Source organism: Meles meles, chromosome 4 (genome assembly GCF_922984935.1).
Source record: "Meles meles chromosome 4, mMelMel3.1 paternal haplotype, whole genome shotgun sequence".
NCBI lineage: Eukaryota > Metazoa > Chordata > Mammalia > Carnivora > Mustelidae > Meles > Meles meles.
The window spans coordinates 146,578,891-146,603,997 of record NC_060069.1 but is presented as its reverse complement, the minus strand read 5'-3'; the positions used below and the strand labels follow the sequence as shown (position 1 = coordinate 146,603,997).

Here is a 25,107-nt window from a genome sequence, read left to right as displayed (position 1 = left end):
TCTCTCTCTAGCTCTGACAAATAAATAAATGAAATATTTAAGAAAAAGAAATTAATAATTTACTTAAAAATTAATCTTCTTAGAAATTAACAAATGAGCTACAAATGGGATTATAACTGTTTGAATATTTTATGTTTCTTAAGGTATATAATTTATGTCCATTGTTTCATTATGTGAATTATTTGCAGAATATAAGCTTTTAACAATGTGGTAAAATGAATAGAAGGTTGCTAAATAATATAATTTATTCCTCATTAGTTAAGTTTCTCAGAAACTGAATGATGAAAATTAAGAACTATTGATAACATAAGATAAATATTGCTTTTCTTTTCAATTAGGTGTCTACTCTTCTATACAGAACCCATTTGATCCAAGTGGATTTTTAAAAATCCGACAACCCATAAATCCCAAGAGTGTCAATGAGTGTTAAGTTGACACAGGCACAAACACACTGGAAAGAGTCTAGTGGTGAAGATAATTTATATAAAGAATTTGTTTACACGCTAAATTAAGGCACAACAGTGTGAGACTTCTTCTCAGACAGTGTGGTTTTATAAAAAGGAAGACACTTATGGAAATTCAAAGTGGTTCCCCAAGTCTAAATTTCATTTACATACTTCTTTTTAAAAATTAAGATATGAAAACCTTACATCGTTAAGAGAAAAATAACACTCTTCCATTAACCAATGAAAGAACCATCATAAGAAATTTTCTTTAAAGTTCTTGAGAAATTTATTCCTATCAATTTATCTATTTATTATTTAAATAAATTAAAACTTATTTTAATAAATACATTTTGATAAATAATACATATTTTATAAATAGATAAAATAAAAATACTTTAATAAAATATTTTAATAAATAGACACTTTATTTATTAATTAAAATAAATTTATCATTTTATTTATTCCTATCAATTTATATCCAAATTTAGCCAAAATATTCATCAAAATGTAACAAGATATATTAGCACACCAGAACAAACTCCTGTTCTCTAGAAGGTTAACTTCTAGCTACTTATTCTGAATCCTAAGTGCTGTACTCAGCAAAACAACATACACTATAACTATATTGAATTTAGTAAGATAAAACTCTCAAAGTTGTGACAAATCAGATGTCATGAAAGATATTCACAAATATTAGTTGCCATAATTACTGAAAAACAGATGGTTTAAGGCCTGAACAGAAGAAATGAATCGACACTAAAATCTAATGCACGACATAAGATAACTCTCTCAAACACGGGACTTCTTGTGTCCAAAAGTCTTGAAGAATTTTACAACTTAGATGCTAACATTTAACATCAGACTCCGAGAGATTTAAGTAGCACTTTCATTTTTTCAGGGAAAAATAATTAAGATACAGAATAATTTAATGATGGATATTCACACATTAAATTATCTATTAGTGTAGAGGGGTGTAGAGTTCTTTAGGGGAGGGATAACGGGAATAGATCCATTTTTTCCCCCTGTGACAATTCTGCAATATGAATGAACAGTTTAAGGCAATCAGGACAAGTTGAGACATTGTTAAATATTTGCAGGCCCTCAGAAACCACACAAATGTAGACAGAGCTTATAAACTCCAGAAATCATTTGCAAAAAGCAGGGAAGTCAGACCAGGAATGATTACAACAGTAAATCTGGCTGGGGAGCTCATTTCTGCCTTTTCATGTCTGTAACCATAGCAACAAGCATGGGACCCCAGAACAGAAGAGGTGCTCTTTAAATATGAGTTGAATCAATGAATGAGCCTCAATCTCAAATCTGTTGTCTTTTTCTTTTGAAAAATCAGAACAGAACTTCTCATCCGGTGTCTGACTCAGCATTTGGCATTTCCCCTTCTGCTCATTCCTGAGTTTTTTGCTTTTCTGGACTTACATAAACTCCTCTGGACAGATGGAGTCCAGAGAGATGACAATATGACAGAGAGATCTGCATTCCATCCCTTGATCATTTAGGGTAAAATTTGATTGTTTCAATTTCACTGCCCTTTGAGAACCCAGTTTAAAACATTTGTAATCTTTGTCCTCTCCAAACCAACAGTTTTTAGTCAACACTTAATAAAATGTGGTAGAGATTCTGTTTTTACATGATTCATAATGCTAATGAATTCATCAATCCATTACCAAACATCTTTCTGTAAATGTCAAACAGGATGTAGCTGACAGGGTCATGATCATTAAATGTAAGTTCAGGGAGGTACACGTTTATTCTCGATGGGAGTCATTTATGGCCAACTTTAGACTTTCAATGGTTCTATCACTTGAATGGCAATAATTGTATACGATATTCACATTACTCTGTCATTATACATCAAAATTTCCAAATATCTATGCATATTTTTATGTATTTAAATGGATATCCTTTGTTACTTTGCGAAGGTCCTTTTTCCCCAAATATTGCTTTTCTTAAACATTTTTCCATATTTACCCTCATTTGGAACTAATCACGTATGGTCTCTTAAGGTGGGCCCGAGATAAAGATCCTAATGCAAGTGATTTACTGAGGGAGTTGTTTCAGAAGGAACTTGTACAAATGTGAAGAAAGCAGGATAGGGTGGGGAAGCAAAGCAAGGATGTGGTTACAGCTGAAGTCTAGGCTCAGCCTGGTCCTACAGGGAGTTTTCCAAAGGGAGTAACACCACAAATATGACCCCACCTTGGGACAAAGGAACTAGCTGGGCAGCTGGAGCCATCAGCAGCTAACACAGCACCAGGAAGGAGGGCACACACGCTGCCCAGAAGGTTTCTTTTCTGATGTGTAATTTTACAAAAGAAAAACAGAACTTCCTATGGATTGATGATCTGTTTTTATTGTCTTAGTAATATACCTATGAATCACATTTCCCATATGTAAACATTTTATGTGAAACAATAAAGCTGCAGCAATTTGGTAACCCACCACTGGACAACTAAAGAGTAATGAAGCAGATGAACATAAAAGGCATAAATGGTGCCTATAAGAAAACCTTAAATTCCCAGCACAGCCTTATCCTGGGAATTCAGTTCTGGAAATCGCATTCCATGAATGATGGCCACTTTGCAAATTCCAGGAGATTATGCAACTTCCAAATTTTGAGGTGACACATGGGGGTAATTTGGGAAACTTCTGCGTCTTGTAAGTGACCAGCAGCTTCATCAGCACTGAGGAGAGTTTCTCCTTCACCAGGATCAGGTCTCCCTTCCGTAATGGCAATGGGCCCACTTGAGCAGTGGCTCTTCCGAAGAAGCACAGTAATGGAGGGTGTAATGCTAGATGTTCCTAAAGCAACTGGAGAGCACAGGCTTTCGTTGCTTCATTGAAACCTGTTCTCTAACGTCCCAGTGTGCCTTCATTTGTTCTTTCTGTGCCCTTTACATTTAGTGTCTTGCAGGTTACATCATGCATTCTTCCCTGTTTATATTTCCATATCATAGATTGCTCATTCCTCTTTCATGGGATAATCATTAAAGAAAGAAGACAACCTCTCAGGTGGGTTCAGTGGATGGAAGAATCAGAACTCTTTCTCCCTTGTGCTTGCTGTGTACATTTAGGACTAAGCCCATCATTTGGGGATACTTTGGTTTGGCCATCAAGGATACCCCCTGGTCTTCCTTGTAGCTTTGTCAATATGGGTGATGGATGAAAGCTGAAGCTCTGGAAGGAGGTACTAGACTTAAAGGGCTGTTGTGGCTTTTTCTATTCTCTTTGCTTATGTACAACTACCCCGAGCTAGGGGCAGTAAATGGAAGATAAAAAAGAAAGCTGTGTATCTTTCAAAAAGGGAGAGGGGTACTACTGACCACTGCTAGCACACATTTAAGAATAAAATGTGATGCAGCCCCTACAGAGCTTCCAATATGATCTTAAAGATGTGAAAATATCCAAATTTTACAGAACAAAGCCACCAGTTCATCCATGAAGAAATGAGAACTGAGTCAGTCCTATGGAATAGCCACATAGGCTCACAATCCACAACCCACAATCTGTAGAGATGCACCAAGTGTTTCAAAACAACTATTTGGGGAGGCTTTGAGGTCAGATAAAAGATGTGCCCTCTTCATGAGTCATGAAGGGTGGAGCTGGGGAAGGGTAAGTACAGACTTGAAACTGGAGTTTGGGAATTTTCTTCTGTAGGCCGTTGGCATCACGAGAGCACCAAGCCAGGTTTGAAATTCATCTGCTTCCTTATTTCAGAATCCTTTACTTCAAAGTGTTTAATCTGGAATCGAATTTATGACATAGCTCCTCCATTTTATATAGTTTTATCTGGCCAAGCCTTAACTATATTTGGGATAATATTAGAAAGTTCTTCAGGACTTTAATTTTTTTTTTTTTTTAGCAATTCATGTGTCACTTTGGAAAGAAGATATCCATAAAGTCTATTTCCCACTCAACATTTGATAACAAATGAGGCACAGAGAGGTTAACAGCTTGTCTGATGTCACACAGCTATTTAGTGGGCAGTTCTAAATCATTGCATAATTTTTCTTCTCTTAATGATTAATTCCTCCTGGCAGGCTACATATTAAGCAGTTAAATTTTCCTTATGAAGACTCCTTATCCCAAAAGCACTATATAATCTAACAATACTAAACTACTCATACCATGATATTTCTTTCTTCTGTGTTTGTCTACACCATACCCTCTTCCTGGAAAGTTCCCCAACCTATCTCTATATCCATGTTCTACATCTCTACCTTTTAGTAAGCCGTCTACAGTAACCACAAGATGGGTTACAAACATTTCATCAACACCATATTGTATAACAACCTATTTATGCATATTTCTCTCCAACAAGAAGTGCATGTCTTAAATATCTTTATATTCATCAAGTCTAGTACTGTGATTGACAGACTGTAGGTGTTTAATAAATTTGTACTGAATGAATGGATGAGAAAATTAATGAATACAAATATGAGCACATAAATAAGCAGTGAGCAGAAGAAGCATCTATGTAAGGTTATAGACAGCGTTTATAAGAGGAGTTAAATGACGATAGCTTATTTAGATAACTAAGAAAGACGCAGGTTAAGTGCTAATGCTATTTTTGCTTTCCTGCATAATGTAGTCTACAATTATGTCTGATGCAGAAAAAAGTAGTTACCTACTGCCAGGTAGGCAGTAGGATCTTCTGTCTAGATCCTGAAGAGTCCGGAACCCAAAGTGCCCACCAAAGCTGTCCAGTACCTGGAACAGTACTTGATATGCAGTAATTTCTCATTGATCATCAATGGGGTAAACAAACTTCTAGAAGATTTAGGTTTGTCCGAGAAAGTAGTTTAGGGAGATAAGAATACAATCACTAACTCTTTACCATGCCAGGGATAGAAGCACGGAAGAAGGCTACTATCCAGCAATTCCACCGCAAGGTAGTGATCCAACAGAAAAAAAAGCATACATCCACACAAAAACTTGTCCACAAATGATCACAGCAGCATTATTTATAAAGACAAAAATGGAGAACACAACCCAACGTTCATCAACCGATAAACGGATAAACAAAATGTAGTACATCTATACAAGGAAATTATTTGGCCCTAAAAAGGAATGACGTGCTGATACCTGCTACCATATGGATGAACCTTGAAAACTATGCTAAGTGAAAGAAGCCAGTTACAAAAGACCACATATTATACGATACCATTCATACAAAACTTCCAAAACAAGGAAATCTATAAAGGCAGGAAGTAGATTACTGCTTATGGCTGGTGGGGGTGGAGGGTGACAGCTAAAGGATATGAGGTTTTATTTTAAAGGTGATGAAAATGTACTAAGATTGTGATAATGGTTGCAGCTATCTGTGACTATTCTAATAACCACTGAAGTGTACACTTTAACTGGTGAATTGTATCATATGTGAATTATACCTCCATAGAGCTGTTAAAAAATGACAGAGAGAGAGAGGATGTTGAAAACATCTCAGACTAAAGGCTGCCCATCAGAATCCTTCCAGTATGTTAACAAGAGTCATTTCAGGTACTCACTGGCCCGGCCCAGTCTGGGCCTTCATTTCTATCTTGTCCATTTCCAAGGTCCCAACCACAGCTCACCAACTATCACATGTGAAGTCTTCTTTTATGTGTGTGTGTGGGGGGGGGGGGGGTAACGACAGGCTGAACCACATAAAAAGTCCTTGTCCAAGCCACATCCATAGCTTTATTACCAAACTAGCATTTATTGAATGCCCATCATGTGCCAAGCACTCAGCATATGTCATTTTTAAGCCTCACTATAACCCCAGGAGGTAGGGTGCATTACTTCATTTCATAGAGGAAGACCAGGGAGTGAGTTTAGCTGACTGCACAGTATCACTATGTGGGGACTGACAGACCCAGGTTTAAGATAATGTGTGCGATTCACAGTATCTGTGCTCTAATCAAAATTTGTGTCCTCAAAGTCTTGCATGGAACAGAAATAAAACCAGTACAAGAAAGGTAATAAAGGAGAGTATGGAATGTCTGATAAAGACAACCTGATTGGTGCTCCAGAACAAAACGGTGATGTGAGGATTGTTTTAAAATCCTGCCCCAGGGGCGCCTGGGTGGCTCAGTGGGTTAAGACTCTGCCTTTGGCTCAGGTCATGATCTCAGGGTCCTGGGATCGAGTCCCGAGTCGGGCTCTCTGCTCGGCAGGGAGCCTGCTTCTTCCTCTCTCTCTCTCTCTCCCTGCTTGCCTCTCTGCCTACTTGTGATCTCTGTCTGTCAAATAAGCAAATAAAATCTTTAAAAAATAAAATAAAATAAAATCCTGCCCCAATGAATGGCCTAGACAATGACAAAGAGTTCTCCTGGGTCTGGGACACCTCAAGAGCTGTCTGCTTGAAGAGGGAGTTTTTACATCCTGTTTTGGCTGAGCAAGCAACAGCGTACTCTCAAGTCAGTTCCTTTTGCAGAAGACCTATGCTCTTGTTCCTAATTCTAGATGACAGTCCTATTCCAGCAAGACTGAGTGCATCTCTAAAGCCATAGTAACTTTGTGTTAAAATACCAGCTTGCAAGAGAGGACGGGTCATTGGAGATGGCGGATGGTCTTTACGGACCACGTACATCTGAGACAGGCTACAGAACAGAACGGAGCGGAGGGGGAGTCCAAGTCAAACACAGCAGGACATCCTCCCTGAGCCGCCAAGACTGTCACCTGTATCCACAGTGATCTCAGCAGCAGCAAATACCTGTGGTGGCTTTCCAGGTGGAACGGAGATAGGCATCTTGGGTGAGACCCGAGAGGTGCTTAAAGCAGGATTGGAACATCCAGGGAGCTGAATTCCCAATGAAAAACTGGTTGACAATGTATTAACGTATTTGATTCAGCTGACAATGTCCACCATCCCTCTCTCGCAATTTCGAAAGCACACAGGCCAATTTCTTGTCATGGGATCCTTCATGAGACACAAGCTCCTTTTTGCTTGTGCTCTTCTAGAATACTAAGTTGAGGTCTGATAAATCAAATCCAGCTTTGCTACCGCCTACATGGCAGGTGGGGGGGGTCTGCTTTCCCATCTTCCTTTCTCCTCCAGAGTCAGGAGCTTCACCTCGAAGAAAGTAAGAAAAGATTCCCTCCACATAAGTTAGAGTAAGCATGTAGACTGGAATATTAAAAGACTGGCAAATGGACACACAGAAAAGGAAGCAGGGACCTCTGGACGCTGAAGCTGACACAGACTCACCAGGAAACACATGCCAGATGAACCTCCATTAGATATGTGTGGCTGGCAGGGCCCTTTTGGACTCTAACAGAGTGTATGACTAAGGCCCACGTGACACTTTTATGGACAAACTATACTGGGCTAGATAAGAACCTCACTGGATATAGTCCTACCTGGCTGGACTATCATAATAAAAACACTGTAACTGATGGGTACTTTGTAGCTTTGTCTTTACAGCCTACATCAAGATGCCCACCGCAAGCATATCAAATTTGGGGGTGATTGCAAAGAATATTGCACATCAAATATGACTTTAAAATTATCTCAGTAGAGTAGATAATAATAACACAATGTTATAAAATAGTTTTTTTAATTGGTTATATTTGGGGCATCCGGGTGGTTCAGTGGGTTAAAATCTCTGCCTTTGGCTCAGGTCATGATCCCAGGGTCCTGGGATCGAGTTCCACATCGGGCTCTCTGCTCAGCAGGGAGCCTGCTTCCTTCTCTCTCTGCCTATTTGTGATCCCTGTCTGTCAAATAAATAAATAAAATCTTTTTTAAAAATTAAATTGGTTATATTCTATAAGCCAAGTTAACAAAGTGTTACAAATATCCACAAAAGACTTGATATATTTCAGTATGTTTGTATTCTGCAAAAAAAAGTCCCATAGAAATCATGCAACATTTTCATTCTAATCACCACCACCTAGACCCACGTTGTCCAGGATGCTACCCAGCAGCTCCCTGTGGCTCCTGAGTACTTAAAATGTGTCTACTCTGAATTGAGATGTGCTGTGAGCATAATATCCACACCAAAGTCCGAAGACAAAATATAAAACAGGAGGACAAATATCTCATTAATATCTTTTATACTGATCGCATGTTGAAATGAAACTATTTTGCATAAATCAAGTAACAGAAAATATATTATTAAAATTAAGTTCACTTGTATACTTTTCCTTTTTTTCAATATAGCTACAGAAAAGTTTACAATTCTCTACACAGTTTGCACTGTATTTCTACTGACTGCACTAATTTAGACCAGCATGGCAAATTTCATTGTGCCCTTTTCCAGGCTAGTATTAGTCACCCCCAAAAGCCCTAGATTCATAGCTCATCCCTCATCACCTGGCAACCTTGAATATCTCCCAATCTGAACACCCTCCACGAATCTTGAATCTCTTTCACCAAATCTCGCAGAACCTGCAGCCCATCATTAGCCAAGTTCCCCTATGCCTCAGCTCTTCTCTGCACATTTCCTCCCCTTCCCGCTCTAATTCAGTGGTCCTAAAACACGTCTATGCATTAGAATCATGTTGGGAATTTTAAATAAATCCATGTCCAGGCCTCGTTTTCAGAATGTTCAATCAGAAACTCTGCTGTCGCGATAAAGTTTCTGAATGTTTCAATAGCTCAGGCGCGTGACCCTGATGTGCAGCTGGGATGGAGAACCACCCATGAAGCCAGGGTCAACGTTCCACCTACTCCAGCTCCACATCTGTGCTAGGGAACGTGGCAAGTGAAAAACACAGCGTGCCGACTGGTCTCCGTGCAGACAAACTGAAAGCGGATTTAGAACTGTCCGGGAATCCTACCATTTTCCCCTTGTCCATGCACTACCTTTAGCTCCTTAGAGAAATATTCTTCCCCTCTATCCTCACACTCAGCCTGTGACATTGCTGTCTAGTTAAGTGAAAATGTAGAAGAAATTAGTAATGACCTTCCACAACAAACTCCCACTGTGTCTACCCACCTGCCTGCATGGCTGTCCGTGTATATTCTGCCTTTCCCCTTTACTATAGCTCAGGCTGTCCAACAGAACTTTCTGTGATGATCAAAATATTCTATGTTGGTGCTGTCCAGGAACGTGATCACTAGTCACCAAGGGGATCTGGCAACTATAGCCTATAAGCCACAGTTCAGAAAATCAGATGTTAGGTCTGAGAAGGAAAGAAAGACCTAAAAGAACACTGGACAGGTGTCGTAAAACTTCAATGGGGTGTCCTGTGAATGGAAGTGGAGTCATTCTTTGCATTTAGCTTTACTCTACATGGCAGAATTGGAACTAAAACATTAGAAGAAAAGAGAAAGTAAATTTTATTTTTTAATTACTTTATTATAGATGTATAATCAACATGCAGCATTCTCTTAGTTTCAGGTGTACAATATAATGATTCACCTTTTCTATGCATTTCTCAGTGCTCATCACAATACATGCGCTCTTAATCCCCTTTGTCTTTTTTACCCCTCCATCCCCCACTTCCCTTCTAGAAGCTATCAGTTTGTTCTCTGTATTTGAGTCTTCTCTATTCCTTTATCCATTCATCTATGGATGGACACTTGGGTTATTTTCATATATTGGCTACTGCAAATAATGCTGCATAAACATAAGAGTGCACATACCTTTTTGAATTAGTGTTCTCATTTTCTTTGGGTAAATACGCAGTAGTAGAATTACTGGATCATATAGTATTCTATTTTTGGTTTTTTGAGGAACCTCCATACTGTTGTCCACGGTGGCTGCACCAATTTGCATTCCCACCAACAGTGCATGAGGGTTCCTTTTTCTCTGTATCCTTGCCAAAACTTACTTGCCTTTTCATTTTGGCTCTTCTGACAGGTGTAAGATGATATCTCATTGTGGTTTTGATCTGCATTTCCCTGATGAGTGGTGATGTTGAGCATCTTTTCGTGTGTCTAGTGGCCATCTGTATGTTTTATGAAAAAATGTCTATTCAGGTCCTCTGCCTATTTTGTAATTGGATTATTTGTGCTTTTTGGTGTTGAGCCAAAGATCTTTACATATTTTGATATTAACCCCTTATTGGATATATCATTTGCAGTATCTTCTCTCATTCTGTAGGTTGCCTTGTGGTTTTGTTGATAGTTTCCTTCACTGTGCAAATTTTATTTTGGTGTAATCTCAGTAGTTTATTTTTGCTTTTGCTTCCCTTGCCCGAGGAGACAGATCTAGAAAAATATTTCTACAGTCAATGTCAAAAAAATTATTGCCTATGTGTTCTTCTAGGCTTTATATGGTTTCAAGCCTACCATTTAGGCCTTTAATCCATTCTGAGTTTATTTTTGTGCATGGTGTAAGAAAGGGGGTCCAGTTTCATTCTCTTGCATGTAGCTTCCAGTTTTCCTAATACCATTTGTTGAAGAAAATGTCTTTTCCTCATTGTAGATTCTTGCCCCCTTTGTCACAGAAGAGGTAACTTTCAGCTCAATATAACAATAAAAACATTCTAGTGGGGGTGCCTGGGTGGCTCAGTGGGTTAAAGCCTCTGCCTTCGGCTCAGGTCATGATCCCAGGGTCCTGAGATCGAGCCCCACATCGGGCTCTCTGCTCCGCGGGGAGCCTGCTTCCTCCTCTCTCTCTGCCTGCCTCTCTGTCTGGTTGTGATTTCTCTCTGTCAAATAAATAAAATATTTAAAAAAAAAATTCTAGTGAAATTTCTATGCTTCTGGAAGGTAGTTCCTAATAACAGGAAATAAAACAGATATCAAATCATTGTCTCAAGAATATTGCAGGTGAGAGACCTGCATTCTTGGGAGGATCAAACAGGTGACTGAGTTGGGTTCCAACTTCCAAGTTTTTAGAAAAATAAGCCAAGTTTAGATGAGGAAAAATAACACCACTTCATGAAGTACGGTTGGCCTCTGTGCCCCACTATTTTCATGACTCAGGTCTGGTGAGATGTCCAGACGAGATGAAACGAGCATGAGAAGTCAGGGGGGTAGGGCCAACATTTCCCCTTAAAGAGCCAGAGGACTGGATGCAAGTCACCCCGCTTCTCTGGGTTGCCAATGTGTCCTCATCATAGAAAGGCTTGACCTACATGAGCACTAGTACCTCAGTTCTAAACACTGTAATTCTGTGTTCTTTTTTTTTTTTAATATTTTATTTATTTGACAGAGAGAAATCACAACTAGGCAGAGAGGCAGGCAGAGAGAGAGGAGGAAGCAGGCTCCCCGCGAAGCAGAGAGCCCGATGTGGGGCTCGATCCCAGGACCCTGGGATCATGACCAGAGCCGAAGGCAGAGGCTTAACCCACTGAGCCAACCAGGCGCCCCTGTAATTCTGTCTTCTTTTTCAACTCACAGGAACTGGGAAAGAGCTGGAGTTGGACGGGTGGAGGCGGTCACGGGATGTTACGAGATGGGGAAGGGGGCACCTGGCATGTTCAGAGTAAAGGAAAACCATGTTAAATCAGAGTCTACGTCACCAGAGAAATGAAAGATAAGGTCCTTCAGGGCCAGCCACCCAACATCTTCTCTTCCAGTGGGTAGAAGGTGAGAGAGCTCCAAGCTTGAAAAATCAAGATGAAATTGCCACTTATACAGAGAACTGCTTCTCAATCCCAAGGGAGGATAAAGCCTGAGGTCACGCTGTGTTTTGGTTCATGGAGACTAAAGGTTACACTGGATGGTTATTGCTGAAGACTAATTCCTAATGAGCGAATGCACATCACTGTGCTTGTTGGAGCTCCTTTGTCGTGGCTGAAAGAATTATTTCTCGCGCATGTCGTTTAAGTGTTGAATTATTGAGACTAAGGTGACAGTATTAAAGACTTGAGTTACTCCAACTGTTTCTAATATCTTGGTCCACCTTCCTCTAGACACATATCACCTGCATAGGCCTGTTGGAGTTGCTTAGATATTTTGGTGGAAAAGCACCCAACCATGTTGATACAATCTGAGGAAAAAAAGAAAAACATTTCCCAGTAGCTCCCAAAGAGCTGAGGCTAAAATGTAAAATGCTACAATGGAGTTTCAGCAAATCTATGACTTGTTTTCTTATATAGGCCAAAATCAGTACTGAATTTGATATTTTCTAAGATTTAAGCCATGGTTGATGCTAGGGCTCTAGAATCATCCGAAAACCAAGACTTGTGTTTTCACCATTTTCCCTGTTGATTTCCACGTTATTTTATTTTTCCTCTCCAAAAGGCAATGGCCTGCCTGGTTCCCTTTTTTATTTAGTATAAATCTCTTACCAGGCTCACAAAGTCACCAGAACAAGGTGGTTATTGGACCCTAAGCTCTGTGAAGTTTAGATAACAGAACCTGTTTTCTCTTGCCAGTTGGAAAATAGAAATGACAACATTCCTTTTTAGATAGGGCTCCCTAACCTTTCCTTTATTTTTCTTTTTGGTACAATAACAAGGGCTGACAGCGCCTCTTGACACCATTAACAGTAAATGAATTTTTCAATAAAGACTAACAGAGAAAAATTATGGAATTTAGAGGTGGTTTTCTTTCCTTCTTTCTTTCTTTTTTTTTTTTTTGACCCAGAGAGCTATAATTTCTCATGTCTTTACTTTCCATGTATTCTTTATGAGAAATTTCAGCAAAAGCCTCTTAAAATTAACCCAATAGCTGTCTCTTTAATTTTCTTTCCTGGAAGCCTTTGCTCATCGATGGAGAGGTCCTGGCCACTTCTTAAGGGCCCCTATCCGGGAAGATGAAAGGCAGTACAGTGAACTCAAGTTTTATCCTGAGGCATATTGTTGTGAACTTAGCAATACTTCCTCCCTTTTACATGAGGAACTTGAAAGAGAAGCAGGCTCAAATGTGAATTGGATTCTGTCCATTTCTCCCCCAAACTGGGAAGACGCTGGTCCTATACTGGCATTTGTGTATTACCAATATTCAAAGACTCTAATGCGGTCTCTTCCACATAACATATATTATAACTCCTATTTTAAACTTTCAGGATGCTTTTTATAGCATCTGTTATGCCCTACTTTAAAATGTCTGTCAACCTATTATTTCTACTTTCTTCCTTTATTAATCTATCTTCAAGGTCATGTGTGGAAACACCTTTCAGCGAAAAGAACCCATCCACTTTGACAAAGACGTACACTATAAACCTTCATTATTGCAAGGGTCTAAGAAAAAAAATAGTCCAAGAGTCCATTAAAATGCCTTCAAAGCAGAGTTCCCTAAAGCTCGCTTGGGGCAACACTAGTCCCAGGAGTTAATGCAGTAAATAAAAACAAAAACAGGGGAGAGAGAGAGATGCTGTATAAAGAGCTATAAAATTCAAACCGCACGGCAGCACTTTTAAGGGTGGTAGCATTCTAAAATAAAGATGTGTATTTAATTTTATTAAACCACATATTTCTCAAACCTCTTTGATTACAGAAATATTTCCGTTTACAAACTGACCAGTTAGTAACATACTGCTCTACAAGGTTTTGCCAGTACACAGTTCAAAATTGTGATAAAAGACATTATTCTTCCCATTTTTCAAGAAACATTATTCTAGCTCATTCATGTATTGACAAATGACCTTGAGATAGAAATATAACTCATGTCCTTCTCACACTGTATTTACAGGAATATTTATGGTTCATCTCCCAGGCACCACATCTCTAAGTGACGAGTTGGTTGTTACAAGTAAACACAAGACAGCTCTGCTCTTTTGAGATATCATGGTAACTTCATCTGAATAGTTTTGACTCATCTGTTGCGGACAGCTGTTAATCATCACAGACCACCGCCCCATCACGTCGCCATCATTTATCTCCCATTCGCCACCCTTCGGTCTTCATAGACCATATTCAAGTTCCTTCCTATTGTATGTACTTCTGATCCCTGTCTCCAAACAAACTAAAAATCAAATGTGTTATTTCCCTCACTAATAAAAAAACGTGTAAATAATGGTGTCCAGGTGAGACAGAACAGTGTACAAATCCCTTCTCCTCCCCCCCTTTCTGGTTCCGTTAACTCCATTCAGTTCCTTATTTGTGACATGGGAGGTGAACCCAACACAACACAAAAGACTTCAGTGAGACCCTGTATGTAAATTCCTCACCTTGGCACACAGCAGTCCTTTAGTCTTATTAGGAATGAAGAGTCCTACCATGTCTTTTCACAAACTTTTTACAAATCCCATCCATGGTCATGCCTGAAACTTCTGCCTATTCTCCCTGTTTTTCCCAGTCAATTCCAACTTTTTCACCCTCCAAATTTCACTACATCTTCCCCACTGGCAGACCTTCTTCTAGAAATGTCAGAATATGTCAGATTGATTAGGACCCTGTCATGAGTGGTAATAGCCCACTGTTGCCCATTCCATCTGACCTAAATTCTTCAGTTCTCAGACATTAACTGTGCCCCCCACAGCTCACTCCCCATTACCAGCCCCATCATGAACACTCTGGATGTATTTACATGGCCCTCCCTTAGAATATCCTCCTTCTTGCTCCCTATTCTTTTCTTTTTATCAAATCCCCTGCAAAAAAAAAAACAAAACAAACAAACAAAAAAAACACCTTCTTCCTGATGTCTCTGATTAACCCTTTCAAGCACTATAGGTTTTATGACTCATTTTCTTTTGATGCATTCATATACATACACAGGAATACTTTACACAAAGTTGTACTTACTGATATAAGTCTTCCACTATTCTGTTTTTTTTAGCTTAAGTTGAGATATAATTTACACATAACAATGCATTAGTCTTATGTATACAATATGACTATATATATATACACGTATATACACACATATATATAAAATGAAACTGATTACCATAGTAAGTTCAGATAACATCTATCACCACCATAATTACAGCTTTTTTTCCCTTTTTTTTAGGTAGGTTCCATGCCCACCGTGAGCTCATGACTTGGAGATCAAGACCTGAACTGATATCAAGAGCTGAATGCTTCACCGACTGAACCACCCAGGCACCTCTTTGTGATGAGAACTTTTAAGATCTACTCTCTTGGCAACTTTCAAGTATACAATACAGTATTGTTAATAACAGTCACTGTTCACTATGCCTTTTTCCTCCCCAGATACTTTTCTCACATAAACATAAGCTCTTTAAGGGGAGTGAATGTTTCAGGTTTTTTCCTTCCCACAGTGGAAGTGTATAAATATTTGATTGATCCACCAATGCAAAACACTTTCATTCCCAGGAGTTCTATTTACTTTAATGGGAATAAGTATCACATGGGACATTTGGGGGATACAGCAAAGTCAGGTGTTTGCTTAGGGACAAAAGCTATATACTGAAATCCCATGAAGCTTTTATTTATTTGTTAGTTGGTTTGTGTGCTTTGTCATTCAGATGTTGTTTATTTATAAAACATGTTGGTGAATACTTAAAGCATATCTGCCTAGAACCTTCCGAATCATTTTAGGGTTAGGTAACACTTCTCTGGCTATCGTCTTCACTAGGATTTTGAAAGTTGAGTTACTTACCAAAGATTCTAGAACTTCGCTCTCCTTAAAGAGGTGAACTGAAAGGACAATCCTAAGTATGATTTGTGTGGAGATAAAGAGGTCTTCAGTACCTTGCAGCAGAACATCCCTCAGCCTCAAATGTGGAGTGTTGGCAATGGCCCCAGGCCATGGCAAGCTGTGGCTTCTGGCAGCTGCTCGGCGGAGAGACTCCTCTTCACCACGTGATGTAATCCTCCATTCTGCAGGAGGGACCAGGCCTGTGAAATCCTCTCAGCACCACTGGCAAGCAGCCCTTCCAGTCCTTTCCATCTGCGAACAGGATGCATATCTTTCACAGACTTGCAACATGCCCTTGGGAGTGGTCAAGGTTTTGTCCAATTCTTAGCATATCACTTAATTCTACAGCTCTGTCCCTTTTTCTCCCACTCAAGAAAGCATATTGGAATACAAATAAGTAGGCTGATAAAAAAGTCACCTTGAATCTGTTCTCATTTATGTTTTTCTTTTTTTTTTTTTAAGTAAATCATTCACGAATTTGGGACTTTTATTGGCAACACATTACTTCAGGACCCACCTAAGTAACACTGGGTTGACAGCTACTGTGCCAACTGCCAACCCCTGGCAAGGTCGATGCAAGGTCAAAGTAGGACTATCTCAGTCACTAAGTGACAGCTAATGTGAATAACTATTCTCTCAAGAAAAGAGAAATGATTTCTATGGTCAGTCAGGCACTGTATTAGGCACCTTCTGCGTTGGGCACTATACCACCTGATGAGGGGGGATTTTCAGTAACAAGGCTCTGGTGGCTTCCAAAACTATTTCCAAAACTGATGTGTAGCCGTCAAGATTTCTCAAACCCTGAACCCTTTTCCACCAACACATATTGCTGCCCTATTAAAATTTTCTGAAGAAACAAATTGGTGTAATTTTCATTCAATCCCCATTAAATCTTCCTGCTACTGGACTGATTTTTTTATAATTCCTACCTCTCAGGTTGGCATGTATGGTCTATTCTTCCTTGACCCCCACCCCTTTTTATTCAATAAGATAACGGAATATTCTGTTAAATTTGTCCTTGTAGGAACCTCAGAATTACCATCATTATTCAAACAAGTTATGCGAGTCAGCTGTCAATAACGGTACACCATTAAACACCTGATTTTTGTTGTCCCATTGAGTTACTACTGAATTATACCAAGTCCACTTGTAAAGTATGATTTACTTGAATCTTTTTTTAGACTTTATTATTTGAGAGAGAGAGAGAGAAGGCACACTAGCCAGGGGAGGAACAGAGAAGCAGCTCCCCACTGAGCAGTGAGTAGGACGTGGGGCTCGATCCCACGACCCAGGGATCATGAACTCAGCTGAAGGCAGAAGCTTAACTGACTGAACCGCCCAGACATCCCAGTGACTAACTTGAATCTGACTCCTGTCTCTGAAGTAGTTTTGTGTGATTGCAGAGAACTCATTTTAAAAGTATTGTATTGTTTGAAGATGCACGAACACTTCGTGGAGGCCATAGCGAAGTAAAGGCCCATGAACGAAGCAGTGACTGAAGAGAAAGGGCAGGTGAAATGTCTCATCCTCGGCTTACAGGCAGGTCTGTTACACAGGTGGAGTCAACTGCAGGTAAGTTAAGTGCTAATTATTCATTTTAAAGTTTTTTTACGTCCATTCATTAGAAAGAAAAATCTTCCTACGTGAAAAACTGCACTCATTATTGAGAGAAAATACTTTATGATGAAAAGCTTGAATGCTATTTACAGGTTAGAATTCTGCAGATATTGAAGGCTGCAGTGAAGATAAAGAAGAAATAAGGCCCTTTCGTCATTGATAAGGTAGAGAGAGAGAGATGAGAGGGAATACAATTCAAGATCCACTTCTGGTCTACAAAGAGGAATCAGTATGAAGTTCTAGAAGGGAAGACAGGTTAAGAGGCATGTGAAATTCCCAATTATGTCATAGTGCCATCACAGGGAAAATCAACTCTATAAGCTTGATTGTGGCCTTTTAGATTCCAGAATTGTGAGAAAATAAATTTCTATGGTATGGAATAGATTAGTTGCTTGGTCACGGGGGTACAAAAAGGACATCTAAATGGGAGGTTAAAGGAAAGGAATGTGAGCTTTCAATGGGGCAAGAACTTTCCAGTAACCCTAAAGCCCAGAATGCATTGTCTAAAGAGCCAGTGAACCTCTCAGAAACTTAGGCACTGAAACCTCTACCACTCAGAACGCTGGTGTGGAGTTTCTTACCAATGGGTGGTCACTCCCGTCCGCAGTTCTGCAGTGTTGTTCTGGCTACAGATGTTCTTGCATTTCCTGCTCAGGGGATCCAGAAGACACCTCAGGGCAGGAAATGGCATTTAGTGCAGAACAGAGATAATGGTTGAAAAGTAAAAGCCATCAGGATCTCAGAGCAGTGGTAGAACAGAAGAAAATGCAGAGAATGTCCATCATTCTGACAGTCCGGAGCTAATCATCTTTCCTTGGGGAACATCTTGTCCAAGGAATGTGTGAGTGCCCTGAATTTCAACAGGGGAATTTCAACAGGGGAGAGAGAAAATGCTAAATCTAAAAACTGTTATTTTTACAGATCATAATTTCACCTCTGTATTTTTGAGTTTGTGCTTAATAAAAGTCCCTTACTATTAAAAATTGCTTCCTCTTCCCTGGGACCAGCTTCCTGGGCATGCATTCTGCATGACACAGAGCCCAGAGCTTGGAAGGAGCCCCATGATTTGTTTGACATTCTGCTGTCACCACCTTAAAATATTTAATTTTGGGGGTGCCTGGGAGTCAGTTAAGCACCTGCCTTCTGCTCAGGTCATGGGGCTGGAATCCAGCCCCACATAGGGCTCCCTGTTCAGTGGGGAGCCTGCTTCTTCCGCTCCCAATCCCCCTGCTTGTGTATGCTCTCTCTCTCTCTCTCCTCTCTGTCAAATAGATCAAATCTTCAAAAAAGTAAAATAAAATATTTAATTTTAGACAAAGGGTGCTACCTTTTTTTTCATTTTGCAGTGGACTCTGCATAATTTGTAGCTGCCGCTGCTCCTTCCCCATTTTGGAGTTATACTGATTTTTGAATTCAGATGCCTTCAATTGTTCATACAAACCTAGGACAGAGGGAACTGGTGGTGGGGTGGTAAATGTGTGTTGTTTTTTGCTGTTGGGATTTGCTTAGCTTCAGCTTCCTATCTTAATAACTGGGAATAAAAGGAAGGACCTCACTGGCTTTCGGAGGAATTAAAGAACATAAAGCATGTAAACCAGTTTTACCCTATAACAAGTATTTGCTATTATTTGTTGAGAACATTCAAAGAACAGGGAAAAAAGTAGCCCTAAGGTCAGGACTGGATGCCTTGAGGGGGGAATGACAGAAGCCAACATTTAGGGAAGGGGCAGATGAATGTTGGCTTCTCAGGAAGGAAGTCAGCATCTTCCTGGCTGAGCCTTTATTCCAATGGCCAGAAGCTGTGGCTTCATTCCCTCCCACTAGCACCACAATGGACGGTTGGCTTAGTGACTTGAGTTCCTTCAGGTCAAGAGCAGGGCTGGGCAGTTCTAGACCATTCTAGCCGAGCTAAACACTAACCGGGCACTGGATGGTTTGTGTTTAATCTAGGAGAAAGTGGCTCCCTAGCAGGTTCATTTCTGTAATTTAGGACAGACACAATGAAGAACACGGACAGAGTTTGAGGTCAGGCCTTCTCAATCGTGAGGGTCGAGGAGGCATCATCTCTCCAAATCTTTTCCCTTCAAACTTTCACTTCATGCTCATCTCAGATGGATGTTACATCCCTGCCTGATAAAAACAAACAAACAAAAATCCCTGCTGACTGTCCCCTTCCCAAAACCAAAACCACAAAACAAATAAGCAAAACTTAACAACAACCCCCTCCCAAAACAAAAAAACCTTCCTTCAAGGAGAAGTAAATAGGTCGCCCCCTTGTTCGCCATGTCCGGTGCCTTTCTCCTTTGGTTCGTTCTGAAGATAGATATTCCAGGTTGCTCCTGGCTGCTTTCGAAGGGGTATAAATAAATAAATAAATAAATAATAATAAATAGGCGTTTACTCTCTCCACAAGTAAAGAAATTCTATTTCCTTTAAGCTTGTCTTCTTCCTATTCTCTGCCAGAAACGCCTCCCCCCACCAAACCAAGGCAAAAAACGAAATGCGGATAGAAACGCACCCCAGCAGCAGCCTTTATACAACATCCCCGAGAGGCCTGCGGGGTCGGATGAGTCAAGCTCACGGGGACGAGCGGAGAGCGCTCCCGAGTTTTCTGGAGCTCAAACGTCCTACGACTCACCTTTCCCTGATCCTGCACCGTCTGTCTCCTGGCCCCAGACTCTCCCTCTCTCTTGCGGAGCCCGTGGGGCCGGCGGCCGGGGCGGCGCGTGGGGAGCGGAGGAGGCGAGGACGCCGCACCTGTGGGCGCCGGGGGCGCGGGCCCCTCCCGGCCCGAGCGTGCGCAGCTCCCCGGCGGCTCCGCTAGGGGTCTCTCTCGGGTGCCGAACGGGGTGGGTTGGATCAGCTGACTCGCCGGGCTCGGAGCCCAGTCGCCGCGCTCCAGCTCCGTCAGTTTCCTCGGCAGCGGCAGGAGAGAGCAGCAAGAGCGGCGCGAGCGCGGGGCCACCGGAGACGGCGGCGGCGACGGCACCGGCAGAGCCAGGGCGAGGCGGATCCCACTCACATAGCAGCGCACTCGGTGCCCCGCGCAGGGTCGCGATGCTGCCCGCTTTGGCACTGGTCCTCCTGGCCTCCTGGACGGCTCGGGCATTGGAGGTGGGTGCCGCGCCTCGGATTTGGGGGGGGGGGGGGATACGGTGGGAATCCGATTCCCCCAAATCTTTAATCCGAAGAAGCCGGGGGCAGCCCGGGGGACCCCTCTCCCTCCACGTCCCACGCCCCCGTTTGCAGGCGCCCTGCGCATCCGCGTCTCCGGCCCAGCCCTGCCCCGGGGACACGCGCTCCGGCCGGCGGAGAGTGAACTGGCGAGGCGTCGGGCTTCCTGGTCCGCGCGGGTTGGGGGCGAGGAGGGGTGAAGGATCCGGAGCTCGGATCCTGACTCAGTAGTCCCTGCCTCGCGGGCGGGGGCCGGGGGAGGCGAGAGACTTCCAGATAGGGGGAAGGGGGACGGAGCACGTGGGGGAAAACCGAAAATGCAGCGTCCCTGGATCCTGTCCTCAGCTCTCGGTCGCTGCCCTTCTCTGGGGCCCTGGGGAGGAGTCGTCAGGACAGCTCGGGAAGCACCCCCCTACCCTTTGCCTTTTCCGCCCCGCTTCACCTTCCCTTCTCATCCCCACCACCCCTTCCCTTTCGGACCCCCAGCTCCTTCCCTTTGGCGGCTGCTCGCTGCGACCGCCTCGGTGCGACCCCATCGGGGTCGCGCACCACCTTCCGCAGGCAAACTTTGTACATTTTGCGTCTCCCTTTTGTGTAAGTTGAGAGAGATGGGAGGGGTCGGAGACCCACGGCTACCTCGCACCTTCCCCAAGCCTGGACGGCCCTGTCGTTCGCTCCGCACCTCTATCTTCTTCCGGAGAGGGAGAAGGTTCCCGGGAACAAAAGCCGCGACACCCCGCCCTCGCCAGCCCGGGGCGCGGTGGCTGAGGCGGCCGCCTGGTCTGTGCGCCACACCGAGGCTCCCGCCTGACTCCCTTCCCGGGGCTGCGCGTCTGTCCCGGAGGGGGCTGGGGCGCTGCTTGGGGCCGCCGTGGCGGAGCTTCGGGGCCCCTCTACAACCACTCCCCATCATCTCGGGGCTTGCAAATTCTGTGCTGGGCTGGAAAGTCCGTGGGGAGAAATATGCGGACGGTGGGGTTTGCGTCTGGTAAGGGTAGTGGCGGGTGGTGGGGAGGCACGAGTTCTCCCCTCCAGTGCATCAAAGGAGGCGTTTGTCTGATTAAGGCGCGGCCTCTTCCCTGGCAGCGAGCCGTCTGGTTTAGCCCCCCTGGGGGCGCGAGCTGCTGGGGAGGGTCCTCGGGGCATTTCTTTTTAGGGTGCAGATAAAAGGATTGAATTGAGTGAAGATTAAGACGGAGAAGATGGCGCCTCTGCAGTGCAGCAAAGAAAAGCGGTGTGAAGGCTGCAGCCTGGTGAAATCCACCCACCGCTAGGTGTATAACAAGTCTTCTCCATTCATCCAACTCTCGAACATTCATCTAACGTCTGTGCAAAAACGACTATTTTTCTTTTTACCTAAAGGTGCTAAGAAGTTGTTTGTGTGACACTTGGGGTATTTCGCATCCTTTGGGTTCCCATTTGGTATCTTCCTATTTGCAATCTCTCCCAATTTTTCCAAAATTTTTTTTCCTCCTTTTCCAAAAAACAAACAAACAAAACCCCAAAACAAAAAACACCAAAAAACCAACCTCACAATTCTTAGACCAGAGTTTTCTGTAATTACGCTGAGGCTATGCAGATTATCACAGCACAGCAGATTTAGTCCCTAATTTACAAGGTTATTGAACTTTTTCCCCTTCTTTTACCTGTAAGTGGCTCAGAAATCTCCCTAGAACTAGTTAAGACAGTTTGATTCAAGAGACGAAGCATTTAGTTTCCTATATTTTTAAAAAATGCATTTATTAAGGGGATTTTTTTCTCCAGTTAATTTATGCCTACTAGTATTTCTGTTATTTTCCTTATTGTCTTCCTACGCACTAAAAAAAAAAACCCCACAAATTAATTAAAAGCATATCACCACCTTTATATTTGAAGTTTTTGCCAAAATGGAAATACTTAACTTTTTTGACTACTGGTTGTTTGTTTCTGTATAAAAAGAGGCAGCATGTAGGCAAATACGGTTCAGATTTATTTTTTGGCTTGTGTGCATTTCTTTGCTCTCTCTGCCATTCTTTTGGACATTTTTACTTGTTATTGCCACTTCCTTCAAAGAGTGGAGGTGAATTCACATTAGTCTGTTTTGCAAAGCGTTGGTGGAAGGGTAGGCAATTCACTGTTATGAGGTTTGAGGGGGATTAATTCAGCTATATTTGTGTCCACTGAAAGATGTAATTATGAGTTTATGTCTTGTAGGGCTTAGAAAATAGGTCTACTGCAGGTGGCTCTAAAAACAGAAACAAATAAGGGCAATGATAACAGGGCCTCCACTTTTGGGGTTATTACCTGAGTTGATTAATTTGCCTGGTGTACTGAGAGTATGAAATTAAAGGGCCCTAACATTTACTTATTTAAACTTCTTTAAATTTGAGTTTACTGTATTGAGAGGTTTAGCCTAAATAGGGGGATTTAACCTAGAAACTGAATTGCTTTGATAATGGTGCTAATTCACAGATTATAGATACCTATTCATACTGACTAGTACTGCCTGAAAAGTAGATATTTGTACGCAGAACCGTGGAGCCCAGATTTGATCGGATCTATAAGGAGTCACTGTTTCTTGCTAATAAATGGGAAGTCATGACAATCATCAGGGCACAAAAGCTTCTCTCTACTCACCCTAACCAGCAGAGGCGCCTGATGGCACTTGGGAGGCTATTAGTACTGCAGAGAAGTATTCCAGATCAAATAGCGACCCCTGACTCTGATTGGGGAAGGCAAAAGGAACACGCAACTAAATACATTACAAGGTTAAGTTGGGAATGACTGATTGAAAAACAATACAAAAGAAATAATGTGGTCCAAACTGAATAATGGTTTGAAGAAAAACATATCCTGTGGATAAGGCTTTCTCCTTGTTGCTGGAAGCTCCTTATTTTTATGGTCCTGTTTATGGCATACTGGAGACATCTGTATAGGTATTTGTATGAAGATGAAGGTTGTCAGTCATTCCAGAAATAAGCATAGCTATTATATGCCATTCATATTCTATGGTGGCTAAATTGTCAGTGAAGAAATGCAATAAAATTCAGTTGAAATGTACATTCTGTTCGTGCAAATTTGATCTGGGTGGAGACATATATTACCTTAAGACACTTAGAAAGCATCTTTAACATAGTCCTCCTTTACTCTTTGCTTTATTATGTCAATTAAAAATGCAAAAATAAGCCTTATGAATGTAGTTGAAATGTAAAGCTCTGGGTTGGAAGGTTTAATTTGACTGCATTCCCCTTGCTCACAGGAAGTTTGCAGACTAAGTAGGAACTAGAAAGTGTTAAATACCAAGAGAAAAGTACAGATTAAGTGGTTTACAGAGTAAGAGCTGTACAGTGTAAACATCTATATTTAAGGAATAAAGGAACAATGAGATGAGATAATCTTAGAGAATTTCCTGGTAGTTCATTTCCAGCCAGCGTTGTACCCCAGGTCCAGGGAAGGGACTGTAAGTCTTTGCGTTTACAGAATTTGCAGGCCTCTCCCAACCTTTCCCCTCCTGGGAACAAACATACACACACACACACACCCCTGAGGGTGTGGGTGGAGCAAATGTGGGGTTTCATTTTCTTAAACTCTCCGTCTATTCACTTGGGACAGTTGTATTAATTCTCTTTTTGGGCCAAACCCTGTCCACAGCTCTGAAAATACTGTGAACAACACGGTCTTTTTGTTCGAGGACCTTCCAGTCTAGTTGGGAAGACAGACAAGACACAAATCATAAGTTTGTGTTCCTGAAGTGGGACAGAAACTGAAGCTGAGACGGAAAGGAGGGGGCAGGGTACACTCTAGAGAGGAGTTTGGGTTTTGGAATAAGGAGCTAAGGGGGGAGGGGCCGAAAGCAAGATCTAAGGGTTTTGCTACTCTGTCCTCAGTAGGAGCTTGACTGAGGGAAGTGAGGACATGAGGAAAAAAGTGACTCACTGGGGCACCAGGAGGAGAGTGGGAAAATAAAATGTTATTTTTGTGATTTGGTTTTTGCTCGTAGTTTCTGCATCTCTGTGTTCTTCCTTATTGTGAAATGGTTTCCTTCTCAGAGTGGGCTCCAGATGCAAGTGTATGGGAGTGGGGATGCAGGCTAAATACTGCCTCCGCCAAGTCTCTGGAAATGCCATCTCCCTGTGTTTCAGAGCCAATGTACAGACACCCTCATGAGGAGGGGCTGGAGGTGTAGCAAGCAGAGGTAGTCAGGTGAAGGAATGAGCACGCCCCCTTACTGAATAGCAACTTTAATCAAAATGTTTATTTCTTAATATGTTGTTATTAATAAAAAAAATAAAGCCAACAGTACCTAAACGCTCAAACTGAATTTGCAAATGGAAACCATAGTGAAAGGGGAAAATGTTATGTAACGATTTCTTCAGTGTAATATGGACAGCTTAAAAAATAACCATTTCTGTGAGGGCACTAATTTTTTTTTTTTTTTGAAAAATATATTTT

General features: G+C 41.8%; 1 protein-coding gene and 1 long non-coding RNA gene across 5 annotated transcripts in view; one reads left to right on the top strand and one right to left on the bottom strand.

Annotated features, from left to right (window-relative positions):
• LOC123940098 overlaps positions 1-20,278 on the bottom strand; it is a 315,785-nt gene extending 295,507 nt beyond the window's left edge. For 3 of the 4 annotated variants that reach the window (XR_006818031.1, XR_006818028.1, XR_006818029.1), the window contains exons 1-2: positions 20,141-20,278; positions 15,847-16,137 (exon numbers count right to left, since the gene is read on the bottom strand). This is a non-coding gene — a long non-coding RNA (uncharacterized LOC123940098). The remainder of the gene's footprint in view (positions 1-15,846; positions 16,138-20,140) is intronic. The other variant, XR_006818030.1, reaches the window with a different exon arrangement.
• LOC123940094 (amyloid beta precursor protein) overlaps positions 20,069-25,107 on the top strand; it is a 276,335-nt gene continuing 271,296 nt past the window's right edge. Inside the window, 2 exon segments of the mRNA XM_046002443.1 lie at positions 20,069-20,279; positions 20,282-20,616. Of these exon segments, the coding sequence (XP_045858399.1) occupies positions 20,069-20,279; positions 20,282-20,616 (546 nt within the window).